We start from the raw sequence: 12,429 nt of genomic DNA on the forward strand, positions 1-12,429 counted from the left end.
CCCGGAGACCGTCCTTTAATGCGCGCGCAGCCGCGCGGGCACATCTCAGGCTGCACCCAAGGGTGGGGGAGCAGGGGACCGGCAGCCATCCCCGGGGCATCTTGGCAGTGGCAGGAGGGGCTGGCTGGCTGGTGGCCCCTCCAGGAGCGCATCCCGTGGGGGTGATGCCCGCAGGAGCCGCTGTGCTGGGGCTGTGTGGGAGCAGGGCAAGAGGCAGAGCTGGAAGGAAGAAGCTCAGATCTCCTTCCCGCACGGTTGTCCACACTTTTCGTCTCGGTGCTGAGCTCAGGGTGAGGGTGCAAAGAGTGCGGAGGGGCAGCAAGGGAAAAGGGGGCAGGCAGCGGGGTTGGGGACCTTCTTCTGTCCTGGCACACCTGCAGGAGAGAAACAGAGCAAAGCAGTGGGGCAGAAGAGGAATTTCACCAAAAGCTGCCCGAAGCTGGTACCAGCCATGCCCGCACTGTGCAGGATGAGTGCAGCGTGGGCAAACCCCAGGGAGACGGGGAGGACAAGCTGGGGGAGCTGCTGGTGGGGGCTCCGTGGTTGGGATGTGTGGGGCAGGGACGTGTCCCCTGTGTGGAGTGGGTGATGGGGCAGGTGGTGCCTGTTTGGGGCAGTTCTGCATCGCCCCAGCCACAAGCACAGGCGGGGGGTGCTGCAGGCAGCAAGGGCACCGCAGGGAAGGGCGGACTGATCCCCTACCTCTCACTGCCCCGTCGGGGACTTGGCAGCGTCGAACATCTTCTTCCTCCCCTCCATCCCCGACATGGCCTCCACGTTCTTGCGCCAGTCGCCCACTTCCACGGGGCGCTCCTGCCAGGGGGAACGGGGACAGGACTTGGCGGGGGGCAGCCGGCAGCCCCACACCATCCCACCCCATGGCACAGAGCCCTGCTCGGGGTCAGCAGCTGCCCTGCTGCAAACGCTCTGCCCCGTGGGCCTGGGGCTGGCCGGGAGGATGGCAAGCAGCAACCTGGGCTCTGCACGGTCTGGATGCACGTGGATACCTGCCCAAACCCTGGCTAAGCTGCACTGGGAGGCACGAAAATCCCAGAAAATCTCTTTAGGAGGAAAAAGCCAGCACGTGGGACTAACTCCAGAGCTACACCAAATGTGAGCAGAACCATTTTCTGCACAGGATGCTCCCATCTGTGCTTCCTCCCGGCTCTCGGGTGGGACTGGGGTTGCTGGTGGTACTGGGAGAGCCCGGCAGCCACAGCTGGGGCAGAACGGGGAGGTGGCGGCGGCCTGGGAGCGTGCCAGGCACCGGCTCTGCCAGCCCACAGGCATTCATAGATTACGAGCCGGGCCCCAAAATCATCTCATGGCATCTGCAACAGACTCAGATCTGTTCACCGCCTGGCGTTGAGATCTGTAAGTGCAGTTTTCTGTCCGAAGGGCTGAAAACATGCCCTACTAGCAACAGTGGGGAAAAAAAAAAAAAAAGAGAGAGAGAGAGAGAGAGAGAGAGAGGAAAAAGAATAGAAAATGAAGTTTCCTGTGCAATCTGCTGAGCTGGGCCCAAGAAGTAAAACATGGTGATTTTGGGGATAGGCACTGGGAAAGCAGCACAACTCTTCTTGGCTGCTGCAGAAAGGACCAAAACATTGCAATTCCTGAACATGGCACAAAGAAAAAATCCCCCCGGTCTTTTTGGGGTTGTTGAAGTGCTGTGCTGCAGCACTGCTGGGATGTCCAACCCGACAACCAGCACCATGACAGGATTTGTGCCTCCTCGTGGATATTTCGCCCGTGACGGGCTCAGGGCCGTGAGCCAGGACAAGGTCGAGGTGCAGAGCTGGGACCCTGACCCCTCAGGGTGCCATTTCCCACCTGGAAGCAGGGGCAGCTGTTGGTGCTGTGTCCCCATGCCCACATCCTGCCCCTCAGAGGGGCTCAGCACCCCTGGGTGGGTCTGGGTACCGTGTGCTGCCCCTGGTTTGGGGGAAGACTTTCCCCTCTTGTATCTTTGCAAAGCCACTAGGACTGGGCTGCCTGTCTCAAGCGTGCTTGCTGGGCTTGCTTCCTGTTATCTAATCTGGGTCTGGCAGTCTCCTGGGTGTTTTCTGGGCGTGATTGCAGTAAACAGGAGCTCTGCTTGTTCCCAAGAAGACCAAAGACCAAACTCCCTGAAAGTGCAGCTCAGCAGGTACGCAGAGGGAGCTGCAGTACCCCGGCTGGAAGGGCCCCACTCATTCTGGGAGGGAAGAGCATCACCGAGGCAGCCTCAGCTCTCGCTTGCCATCATCCAGCAGCTGCCTGGCCAAGCCAAACTGCTCCCGTGGCGTCATGCAATGGGCATGGCACGCTCACAGCATGCTCACAAGGAACAAGGACAACCCCCGAGGCTTTACAAAGGACCTTGGAGAAGGGAAAGGGCAGTCCTAGGAGGCCTCTCCATCTCTGGGAGAGCGACCCACCTTCTCCGTGTCCTCCTTCTTGACGGACTTCAGGTTGGCTCTGAGGTCCATGGAGACCTTGTGCTTGGAGCCCAGCAGAGCCCTCAGCATGGCATCGGCAGAGACGCGGACCCGCCGCAGGGGCGGTCGCTTGAACTTCCCCCGCAGGTCAAGCACTTTGATTTTCAGGTCTTTAATCTGCAGGAGGAAGGCAGGGAGGTCACTGCCTTGCACAAGGTGCTCCTGTGTGTCGCGGGCCTCTGCTGACCCTGAGCCACAGCTGGGACAGGCCTGGCCTTGGGACACCTCCAGCGAGGGACTGTCCACCCGAGCACAGAGCTGCCCTCACCTTGTCCCAGCCGCCTGCGTGGCAGCCAGACCACCAGGAGATCTTGACCCTACAGGTGGTGGTCAGGGGGGCGAGGAGGTTGCCCAGGGACCCAGGGGACAGTCTGAGCTCCCTGAAGCAGGGACAGATCTTGTGCTGAGCGATGTCTGGACCCGACACCACTTGTGCAGAGCAAATAGCAGCCCTGAGGTAAGGCTGGGGCACGTCCCATGTCCCAGCTCAGCCCAGTCCCTGACAGACCCCCACCAACTGGGCAGGAGGTCACGTAACAGCAAGCCCATTCTGCTTCCTACCTCCCTGGTGTTATGGTTGCACTTCGCTTCGATGTCATATCGCTCTTCGTCCACAATTTCAACCTTCTCGTGCAGCTCCCTGCACAGGTCCTGGGGGCCAAGCACAACAGGGGAGCGGTGAATGCTGGCCCCTGTGCCCCAGAGGAGCTCGCTCAGTGCTCAGGACACAGAAATACCTGGAGCTGGCTCAGGGAGAGCCCGCTGGTGTGCAGCGGTGTGATCCGCTCCGACAGGTACCTTTCCTTCTCTGACTGCTTGTCCACGATCTCCTGATCCCACTCCTCCTTTGCTTTTGCCAGCATCAAGCTCTGTGGACACAAGCAGACGGCGGAGGTGTGAATGGCCAGGCACCTGCATCTGTCCCGCAGCCTCCCCACGCAAGGTCTGCGGGTGGGACGGGGACGTCCCCACCTGCCCCCAAACCTCCTCCCCACTGCAGCTGCCCTCCCCAGGTCACTGCACTGCTGCAGCACACATCAAACCCCCCCCGCAGCCTTCGTGTGGTGACCCCAGAGGCAGGGGAGCGGCGGGGCTGAGATATCAGCGGGCTGAGGTGGTCCAGGTGGGTGCTGACCTCAGCACTTTCCTGCGTGGCTTTGCTCTGCTGTGGCAGCCCGAGACCTTCCCAAGCCACACGGTGGGGAGCTGCAGGGCTCTCGGTGCCCAAACACCAGCTCTGTGGCTTCAGAGCAGAAGGCCTCGGAGACTCTTCCACCTCCCTAAAGCGGAGGGGAGGGGAGATTTGCTCGGTGTGTCAGCCACAGGGCCCACATGAGTGAGGGTTTCTGAGCAGACGAGGTGGGGATGGGAGCTGCTCCCAAAGCCCACGTTGCAGCCGTGCCCCATCGCTGTCCCACCAACCCCAGCTCCTTTTCCCCAGCCAAACCCCAGGGAGTTTCCAACCCTTAGGACTCACCTTCAACAGGAGCTTGCGTGAGGCTGTGATCTTGGATTTTCTCTAGGGGAAAGGGGAGGAAAAAAGCTTTGAAAACAAACTCAGAGCAAATGCAGGGGAGCATCAAATCACTCCGAAAGGCAGGGCACTTACCTCCCTGCAGGCAGGCACGCGTTCAGGCAGGAGCAATAAGGAAGGAGAAGAAAGAACAGGGCATCAGTGAACAGCAGTCAGAAAGAAGTGGCAGTTAAGCAAAGCTTCCCGAGTGGTTGCAGTTGGTGTCCTTATTTCTGCATGCAATAGTTGGCTCCTACAAGTAAGCCCAGTCTGCAGCCAGGCTGAGAGGATGGAGCTCTCTGGAAATGCAGTGGGTGCTGAAGACCACCCCTCAAAAAGCCAAAATTCCATTCAAATGTGGCAAGCGAGCTGTCATGGTACCCACTGTGCCAGGTTCCTGAGGCTCGGGTCACAGCACCCTCATCCACACCTCCCTGCTCAGCCTGGAGCCCGGCGCTCCGGGGTCTGTTTCAGGTTGGCAGGGCTCAGACGTCTCCCATGGTCTTGCTCGATGGAAGCCTGGCAGGGGGGGTGACCCTCTGCTATTCGGGAAACGTGTTATATTCGTGCGATGTGCTACCAGGAGCCTTGTGGCAAAGCAAGAGCTGCTGTGGGCTCCCCAGCGCGAGAGAGACCTGGGCAGTCTGGTGGAGAAGGTGCTGAGGGGCTGGAGCATCGCTGCTGTGAGCGGAGGCTGGGAGCTGGGGCTGCTCAGCCTGGAGGGGAGGAGGCTCAGGGGCAGCTCCCCAAGGCCTGCACGTTCCTGCAGGGAGGGGACGAGGGGATGGAGCCAGGCTCCTGTCAGCGGTGCCCAGGCCCAGGCCCAGAGGCTCTGGGCACAACCTGGAGCCCAGGAGGCTCCCCCTGACCCCCAGCAGCACGGCTGTGCTGGGGGGCGGCGCAGCCCTGGCACAGGCTGCCCCGAAGCTGTGGGGTCTCCTCCTTGGGGAGCTCCAAACCCGCCTGGACGTGGCCCTGGGCACCCTGCTCGGGGTGGCCCTGCTGGGGCTCAGCCACCAGCGGGTAAACACCTCCACGCGATGCACCCCCCCCCCCCGATGTCAGGGTCTCTGCTGTGGGAAAGCTCCAAGCTTTCAATCAGGTTGTTGAAATCACTAACAATTTTTAGCCGAAGACAGGTGATCTTTGCAAAGGGATCGGCACAGGGGTCTCGAGCACTGCCTGGACCCCATAAAAACAAACGGGATCAACCAGCACAAGCAGCAAAGCAGACGGGGAGCATTTAATGAAAGTCAAGGGAAACCCCTGCTACTTACGGCTCTGGCATGGTGGCGTCGCGCTGTTCTCCTGGAAATAAATAAATGCAAGAATAAATAACTAAAAAGGGAATGAAGCTGAAACAGGTGAGCAACTCCCAAAGCAGAGCTCCCCGTGGAGCCACGGGCTTACAGGAGGGACGGAGCGAGGAGGGACGGAGCCACGGCTACACATCGCAGCCGAGCAGATTCCTTCAGCATCCACATCCCCGTGAAATACTCGGTTTCATATTTTAAATATGCTCTGTAATCCTATGCCCCAGCAGCAGCTGCAAAATGCTGTTCCCCGGCACTGCCTCTAACACCACCCCTGCTTGCCCAGAGGCCAGCTGCTGCGTAAACTCGAGTGATAGAAAAATCTGGGGGGAAATGCCAATCTTTTAGAAAATGACAATTTTTCTTTCCTCTTTCCATCCAGGAGTAACAAACTGAAGACATGTTTCAGAAAGAAATGGCTTTCTTCAGTGTTTAGTTCTGTTCCTTTGAACTGAAGCAAAGCTGAGATTTTTTTGCCTCAACCTTTTGCATCCCCACGAATTTGGGAAGCATTTTAAACCCCAAAGATTACTGCTGGAAAGAAAAAAAAAAAAAAAAAGAAAAAAAAGACTGGTTCTGGTCTCAAGGAGTAGCTCTGAGGCACGCGTGGGGGCTGTGCTGAGCAAATCCCAGTGTTTCAGGCAGCACTTCACCTCCCAGCCCCGTCCACTTGTCCCTGTCTCCTCCCCGTCCCCCGCTGCCTTGCCAGAACTGTGGCTTGAAGGATTGCAGCTGGTGAGGAAAATGCCATAAAACCCCAGCAGGAGCCCTCTCCCTTGTGACCTGCCAGATCCCTGGACCCACAAGGAATAACCCCAAGAACAGGAGATATATATTTACATATATATATATATGTTTAGCAAAAGCCCCATCCATCAGATGTAAGCCACCAATTTCACTCCTTTTTGGAGGTTTTTGGCGACAAAACGAACATCCCGGAGGACACACAAGGAAGGCGGCTGCTCTTGGCTGAGAGGAGTCAGGTCCCAGCTGCTCCCTCCCAATCGTCCCGGGGGGGCAGCGAAGCCTTTGGCTCCCTGGCGCTGGGCAGGGGCTGGCAAAGCCGCTCGGCGTCTCCCTCCTTCCCCGGTGGAGCGAAGCCGCAGTCCCAAGAGCTGGCACCCACACCACACCTCAGCCAAGTGACCTCTACCAAGGTCAAACAAGTTTTAGGGCCAAACATTCTTAATTTGACTTCCCAGAGGGCAGCCAGGGCTCTACCGAGCAGCAAGACATGCCCAGCAAATTTGTGTCAGGGATTTTGGGGCTCCAGCCAGATATGGAGCATCCGAAAAAGACTTTGCTCTCTGATGGGGACAGGTTAACTCTGCACTGTTCACATGCCTCCAGCTGTGAAAAGCTTAAAAATCTTATAACAACTTTAAATCACAGAAAACCCCTTAATTCCAACACAGCCAACCCTGACATCCCCCCGCAGCACAGGGGCTGGAGGTATGCTGTGCACATCCAGCACGATGCCACGCATGCTGCTCGCGCCCCAAATTCACCTCCCTGCTCCCACCAATGACCCTGAGCAGTGAAACCGGGATGAAAGGGCTAGTGCTTCCCAAAATGCTCCCGTTTGCCACATTTCAGGAAAATTAAACAAACGTCAGCTGCAAAGCAGCTGGGGCAGGTACTTCTCCCTGTGGCGGTCTCACCGCTCCTCTCTCCGGGAGCAGAGGAAACCTTTGGCAGATGCAGGTTTCACCGGGCTCTCTGCCAGACTCAGGACCCCCCCCCCCCCCCCCCCCCCCATGAAGAAGGGGGAGAAATTCAGCCAAAATTTGCCTGCTGGAGGGAGCTGGTCCTGCCGTGGGGCTACCCCAGCACCCGCAGCACGGCCGGGGCCGGGACCCCTCTTACCTCGGTGGCGCCTGGTGTCTGTGGAGCCGCGCACTGCGGGGGCCCGGCGACAGAGGGGGAGTATTAAACCGCAGGCGGCTTGCAAGTGGTCGGTAAAAATAGCACAAATCCCCTCTTGTGTGCACACGTTTGCTGCGAGCCCCGGCGCCCTGTGACGTGCGGCACCCACCTGGGGCACTGCCTCGAAGATGGGGTGACACGTGGCACCGCACACTCGCGCTGTCGCACCCGTGTTTTATTGCACCCATGACCCCTGCGCAATTTGGAGAATTCCTGGGCTCTCTGCGTATGGATAACCCCGGTAATGCTGGTGCTTACTGCCCAATGCCCTGTGCGCACACTTGTTTGTGTGTGCACGCAGCTGTGCCAAGCCAGGCTGACCAGGGGTGCAGTGGCAATGCCTGTGCACTTTCCACCGTGTTCCTCTCCCTTCTGAGCTGGAAAAGCCCTGCAAGGAGACAGAAACCACAATCCAAAGCACTGCAGTGCTTTTTCCTTGCAGAAAATCTCCTGATATACTTTGTTTTTTTGCAGAAACCCTCAGAAGGGAGATGGGGGTGGAGGGCCAGGTGAGCTGATGTGCAGACGCCCATGCACGGCGGTGCACGCATGCTGTGCAGCGCTGCAAGCACAGAGCAACGTCCCCATGGGACTGCTGGCCATGGGGCTGTGACTGCAGGGGGCAGGACAGGGCACACCAACTAGGGGCAATGGGGAAGGAGAGCAGAGATGGGGTTACACCGCCAGACCGGGTGGCTGCTTGGGACCGAGGACGGGGCAGCCCCCTCTTTGTGGGGCAGGACCAGCCAGACTTGGTCCTCCAGACCCAGCACAGCCTGGCAGGCTGGGATGCTTCAGTGATTTCCAGCCCTTCATCAGCCCTGATGTTTTCCGCATGAAATCACTGAAAATTAGCAAAAAACCTGCCATCTCCCCCCCGCCCCACAAAGCTGGGTGTCCCCGCTGCAGGAGGCTGGGGCCGGCAGCACCTGTTCCCGGGATATTTTTAGGGGCAAGTTTAGGAGCAAACAATTCCCAGCGTGTGGCCCAGCAGGGACAATGCCTGGTATTTTAATCCCGAGGCTATTATGGTCGTGGAGGGACATGCAGCTGCGTGCATGGGGCAGCTCCACGGTGGGGGGACAAAGAGAGCCCTGTGTGCCACGGAGCGCAGGGTGCGCGGCTTCCCCGGCTCCTTCCCCCACCAGGACACCCCGAGGAGCTGTGCTGTGGGGGCAGCAGCCCCCAGGCTGGTGTGAGCTTGGTGGCAGTGATGGGTGACAGCGGCGGTGGCAGCAGCACTCCCATCCTGCCTTCACCTGTGCTGGTCCCAGCACGCAGAGGTCCAGCGCTGGATCTGCCCCCGGTGCTGCAGCCCTTTATAAGGCAAAAAGCCCCACGGGGCCGTGCCTCCAGCATCTCTCCTCCGCCTGGGATTGTTCTCTGCCGCAGAGGAGCCAAATTTAGCCGGTGACAAAGGCGCTGCATTCCCTGCAGCCCTGCCCTGGGGACCCAAGGGCTCAGTGTCCGCAGCACGGGCGATGCTTGGGATGCCATTAGCCGCGGGCTCAGGTTTCCTCCTCTGCTAGGACCCGGGCTGAGGAGGAGGGAAGGGTGGGCGAGGGATGGGGTGGGGGCACCCCACAGCTCGGGGCTTCAGTTTCAAAGCCCTGAACTCCGGCCAGCAGCCAAAGGGCCGGCAGGAGCCCAGGGTCTGCCCATCTCTGCTCCAGCTGCTGTGACGAGGACATTTGGGGTCCTCACCCCGGGTCACGAACAGCCTCGAGACATGGGGCTGCTTTTTGGGGTGGCTCCTGATGCTACGGGCACCCCTCTGAGCTGCTGGTGGATAGGACGGGGACAGGCTGAAAGCCTGGGGGGGGTCAGTCTGAGGCCCCGTTCCTTGCACAGCAATGTCCCCCGGTGTTTGGGACACACCGATTAAAACCGGGGCTGCCACCGAGGGGATGGATGCCAACAGCAAATTCCCAGAGCTGTATGGGGAGATCAAATCCCCCTGGGACCAGCGGCCTCGTATAAAGGGAGCCATCAGCTGCTCTGCCTGTGCTTACGGGCTGACAAAGTTAAGCAAGGAAGTCAGTTTATATATTCTAAAAAACATTCCAGTTTTCAGCCTTAGGCAAAATATTTTGAAAAAGAGAGAGAGAGAGAAGAAGGAAAAAGAAGAAGAAGAGGAAGAAGAAGAAGAAAGAAGAAGAAAAAAGAAAAAGGAAAAGGAAAAGAAAAAGGAAAAGAAAAGGGAAAAGAAAAAGGAAAAGAAAAAGGAAAAGGAAAAGGAAAAGGAAAAAAGAAAAAGAAAGAAAAAGAAAAAAGAAAAAGAAAAAGAAAAAGAAAAAGAAAAAGAAAGAGAAAAAGAAAGAAAAAGAAAAAAAAGAAAAAGAAAAAGAAAAAGAAAAAGAAAAAGAAAAAGAAAAAGAAAAAGAAAAAGAAAAAGAAAAAGAAAAAGAAAAAGAAAAAGAAAAAGAAAGAAAAAGAAAAAGAAAAAGAAAAAGAAAAAGAAAAAGAAGACTATTCTCAACAATCCAAAATTTCAGGCCCAGTCACTGACACGCTTCTAAAGCTTTTTCAGGGTATTTCCAGGCACTTCCACCCACCTCAGCCACTGGACACATCTCAGCATCCCCTGTTCCTGCTGCCTGGGGACAGCGGGGGACACAGGCGTGTGTGAGCTCTGCTGCCACCCTCTGCAGCCCCACCGCCTGCTGCTCGTGTCCCTGCCTGCGGTGCCGGGCGGAGGGACAGACGCTGGTGGCACATCCACCGCTCGTCACCTCCTCCGCACCCCTGGGACACCCAGGGACGTGATGTTTGGGATGGGGAACCCTGAGCAGCTCCTGGACCCCGCAGCATCCCGAGCTTCATGCCACGGACAGCAGCGCTCGTCCTGCTCCTGGAGCCACGAGGCCGTGCCGGAGGTGCCGGAGCAGTGCCGCGGGTGCGGTGTCCCCGGCGCTCGGTGCCCCACGAGCAGCTCCGGGCACGGGGCAGCTCCAGCACGGGCTGCTTGGGGCAGGCTCTGGGGTCCAAAAGGAGATTCAGTCACTTAAGAATTGTAGGTAGGGTTGCTCAGCACTGACATCGTTTTAGCAGCGCCTGAAGGAAGCCAGGTACTTAACCCAAAGCTAAAAGGAATACAGGGAAGACGTTCTGCTTGCCGTGATTGTGATTTCATTGTTGTCATCCATTTCATCTCAGGAAACAGCACCCAGAACCTGCACCGACGTCCCTCGGAGCAGCGAGGCAGTGCCAGGGCTCACAGCAGGAGGAGGTACGGCCTCGCCTGCCCCGGAGCATCGGCACCACCGTGCTGCAAAGCCCTCTGCCAGCCCTCAGCAGCCGTCGGGGGCACCCAGCCAGCCCTGGAGCTCCCCCCGCACCCGTTCCCACCTCCTGGCACTGCACAAGGGCTGCTAGCTCAGCACCCATGGGTGCTGGCCCCAGGGAGAACGGGGGCACCTCGGGGCTGGCAGCCATGGAGCCGGCTTTTCAGGCTCCTGCCTTTGAGCTCAGGTGGCTCCAGGCACCTCGCTCCGTCCTGGGGCTCTGCCTGGTGGCCCCCAGCGTCCCGGTGCCACCGGGGCTGTGTGACTCCCACCCCCCTCACCGTGCCTCAGTTTCCCCACCTCCTGCAGTGTGAGGAAAGCTTCCCGTGTGTCCTCGCTCTGCTTTTTGGGCTGGAAGCACCCCAAGAGCTCCCTCGCATCCCCAGCTCCTTGCAAATAGTCAGCTCACCACCTCTGGTTCGGACCCGCAACATGCACGCAGCCCCCAGCACCAGGTCACCGGTGGTGGGGACGCACCAGACGCCGCCCCTTGTCCCTGCTCTGCTCTGGCCAAGCCTCTCGGCTCTTTCTTTGCTTTTCAGTCTCTGGGTGACCTTTTCCTCTGCATGAAAATCTCAGCCCCCCCCCCCACCCGCCCACACCCGCAGCACGCTGCCGAGGGGATTTGCCTGCACGCAGCCGGGTCTGGCAGGTTCCTCCTGCACCCAGGGGGCTCCGAGCCCCAGGGGGACAGGGCTCAGCTGCACCTTGGGGTGCACAGGGTGATGGGGAGCTTGGGATGGGGATGGAAAACCTCGGCCTTCCCCATGGCTGGACCTGAAACGCCGACATAGCAATTTGCCTTGCTCTTTCTGTCCCTAAATTTCTAAATTTCTGTTCCTAAATCACCTAAATTTCTGCCCAGCTCACAGGTGCCCTGACCGTGCTGCTGCCTCCTGTGTCAGTGTGCAGGGGAGGTGTCCACGGCCAGGGCTGGTGTGTGCACACCCCCATGCTGCCCATTTTCCTCACAGCTCTTTGCTGGCACTTGGAAAACAAACGATATTTATTCACAGTGAGTGGGAGAGCAGGAAAGCCAAGACCCAGGAGTTAGGGCCCCCCAGGCGGGTGCAAAATTTAGAAAACCCCTCGTGCTGGTGCTGCCACCCCTGGGTGCTGCTCCTTAATGGTTCAGGCTTGGGATGCTCGCAGGGCTTTGCATGAGCCCCACTGAATGCCCCAACCCTGGGAGCTGGGGCTGTGTGAGAAGCCAGGACAAAGATCCCTGGAGATGTCTTGAGAGCACCGACACCGACCGTTGACAACCCCATTCCCCCCAGAAGTGTGTGGGGATGTGGCCTGGGGGTACTGGGCTGGCCCATGCAGGGCTCTGTGCCCCACCATCCCCATGTCCCCACCCACGGTTCTCGGACCGAGGAGGAGCTGGGACTCGCTGGAGCCCCAGGAGCCAGAACAGCCCCGAGCCTGGGGGGCTTCAAGCTCTGAGCCTCTGCTGCTCAGCACCCTCTGCACCCCCCGTGCTGTGCTCCCCCCGGCACGCTCCTCCCGTGCAGAGCTCAAGCCAAGCGCACGGTTTGGCTATGGCTGCACCCCCAGTGCCCCCGGCTCATCTCCGCTCACAGGCAGGGGGGATTTAGCAAATGAACCTCCGAGGACCAGGGAAGAGAAAACAGGTGGAAAACCACCCAGCACCTTATTCCCAGGCTGCTCAGAAAGAGCCCGGAGCACCAGGAGCAGGCACCGGCCGTGCCACCGTCCCTCCCCAAAGCCACCCGGCGCTGGCTTGGCACGGGCCCACGTGGCCGTGGCGCAGCCCGGGGGACATCGCGCCGCGCTGCCGCGTTCCCACGCAGCCGGGCAATCTCCCAGCGGATCTGCAGCGCCTCCGGCCGCGGGGCTGGGGCTCAGGCTCCGGCTTGCGGAGCTCGGCGGCTCCAGGCGCTCCGTCGGCG

General features: G+C 59.0%; 1 protein-coding gene across 1 annotated transcript; it reads right to left on the bottom strand.

Moving 5' to 3' along the window:
* On the bottom strand, positions 1-7,420 carry TNNI1 (troponin I1, slow skeletal type). Its single transcript, XM_040535436.1, has 8 exons — positions 7,173-7,420; positions 5,271-5,301; positions 3,958-3,999; positions 3,218-3,349; positions 3,042-3,131; positions 2,421-2,597; positions 703-813; positions 1-374 (listed from the first exon to the last, which is right to left on the bottom strand). The coding sequence occupies exons 1-7, from the start codon at positions 7,418-7,420 to the stop codon at positions 706-708; spliced, it is 828 nt and encodes a 275-aa protein (XP_040391370.1). The 3' UTR covers positions 1-374; positions 703-705.
* Between the last annotated feature and the right edge of the window lie 5,009 nt (positions 7,421-12,429).

The sequence above is a fragment of the Cygnus olor genome, chromosome 24 (assembly GCF_009769625.2).
Source record: "Cygnus olor isolate bCygOlo1 chromosome 24, bCygOlo1.pri.v2, whole genome shotgun sequence".
Classification (NCBI taxonomy): domain Eukaryota; kingdom Metazoa; phylum Chordata; class Aves; order Anseriformes; family Anatidae; genus Cygnus; species Cygnus olor.

Excerpts from the sequence above, each read along its gene's own strand:
- TNNI1 (XM_040535436.1), bottom strand. The coding sequence starts at position 7,420 with ATGGGTGCAATAAAACACGGGTGCGACAGCGCGAGTGTGCGGTGCCAC. Across the intron at positions 4,000-5,270 it reads GACGCCACCATGCCAGAGCC|AGAAAATCCAAGATCACAGC; the intron begins GTAAGTAGCAGG and ends CCTTTCCCCTAG. Across the intron at positions 814-2,420 it reads AGAAGGAGGACACGGAGAAG|GAGCGCCCCGTGGAAGTGGG; the intron begins GTGGGTCGCTCT and ends TCCCCCTGGCAG.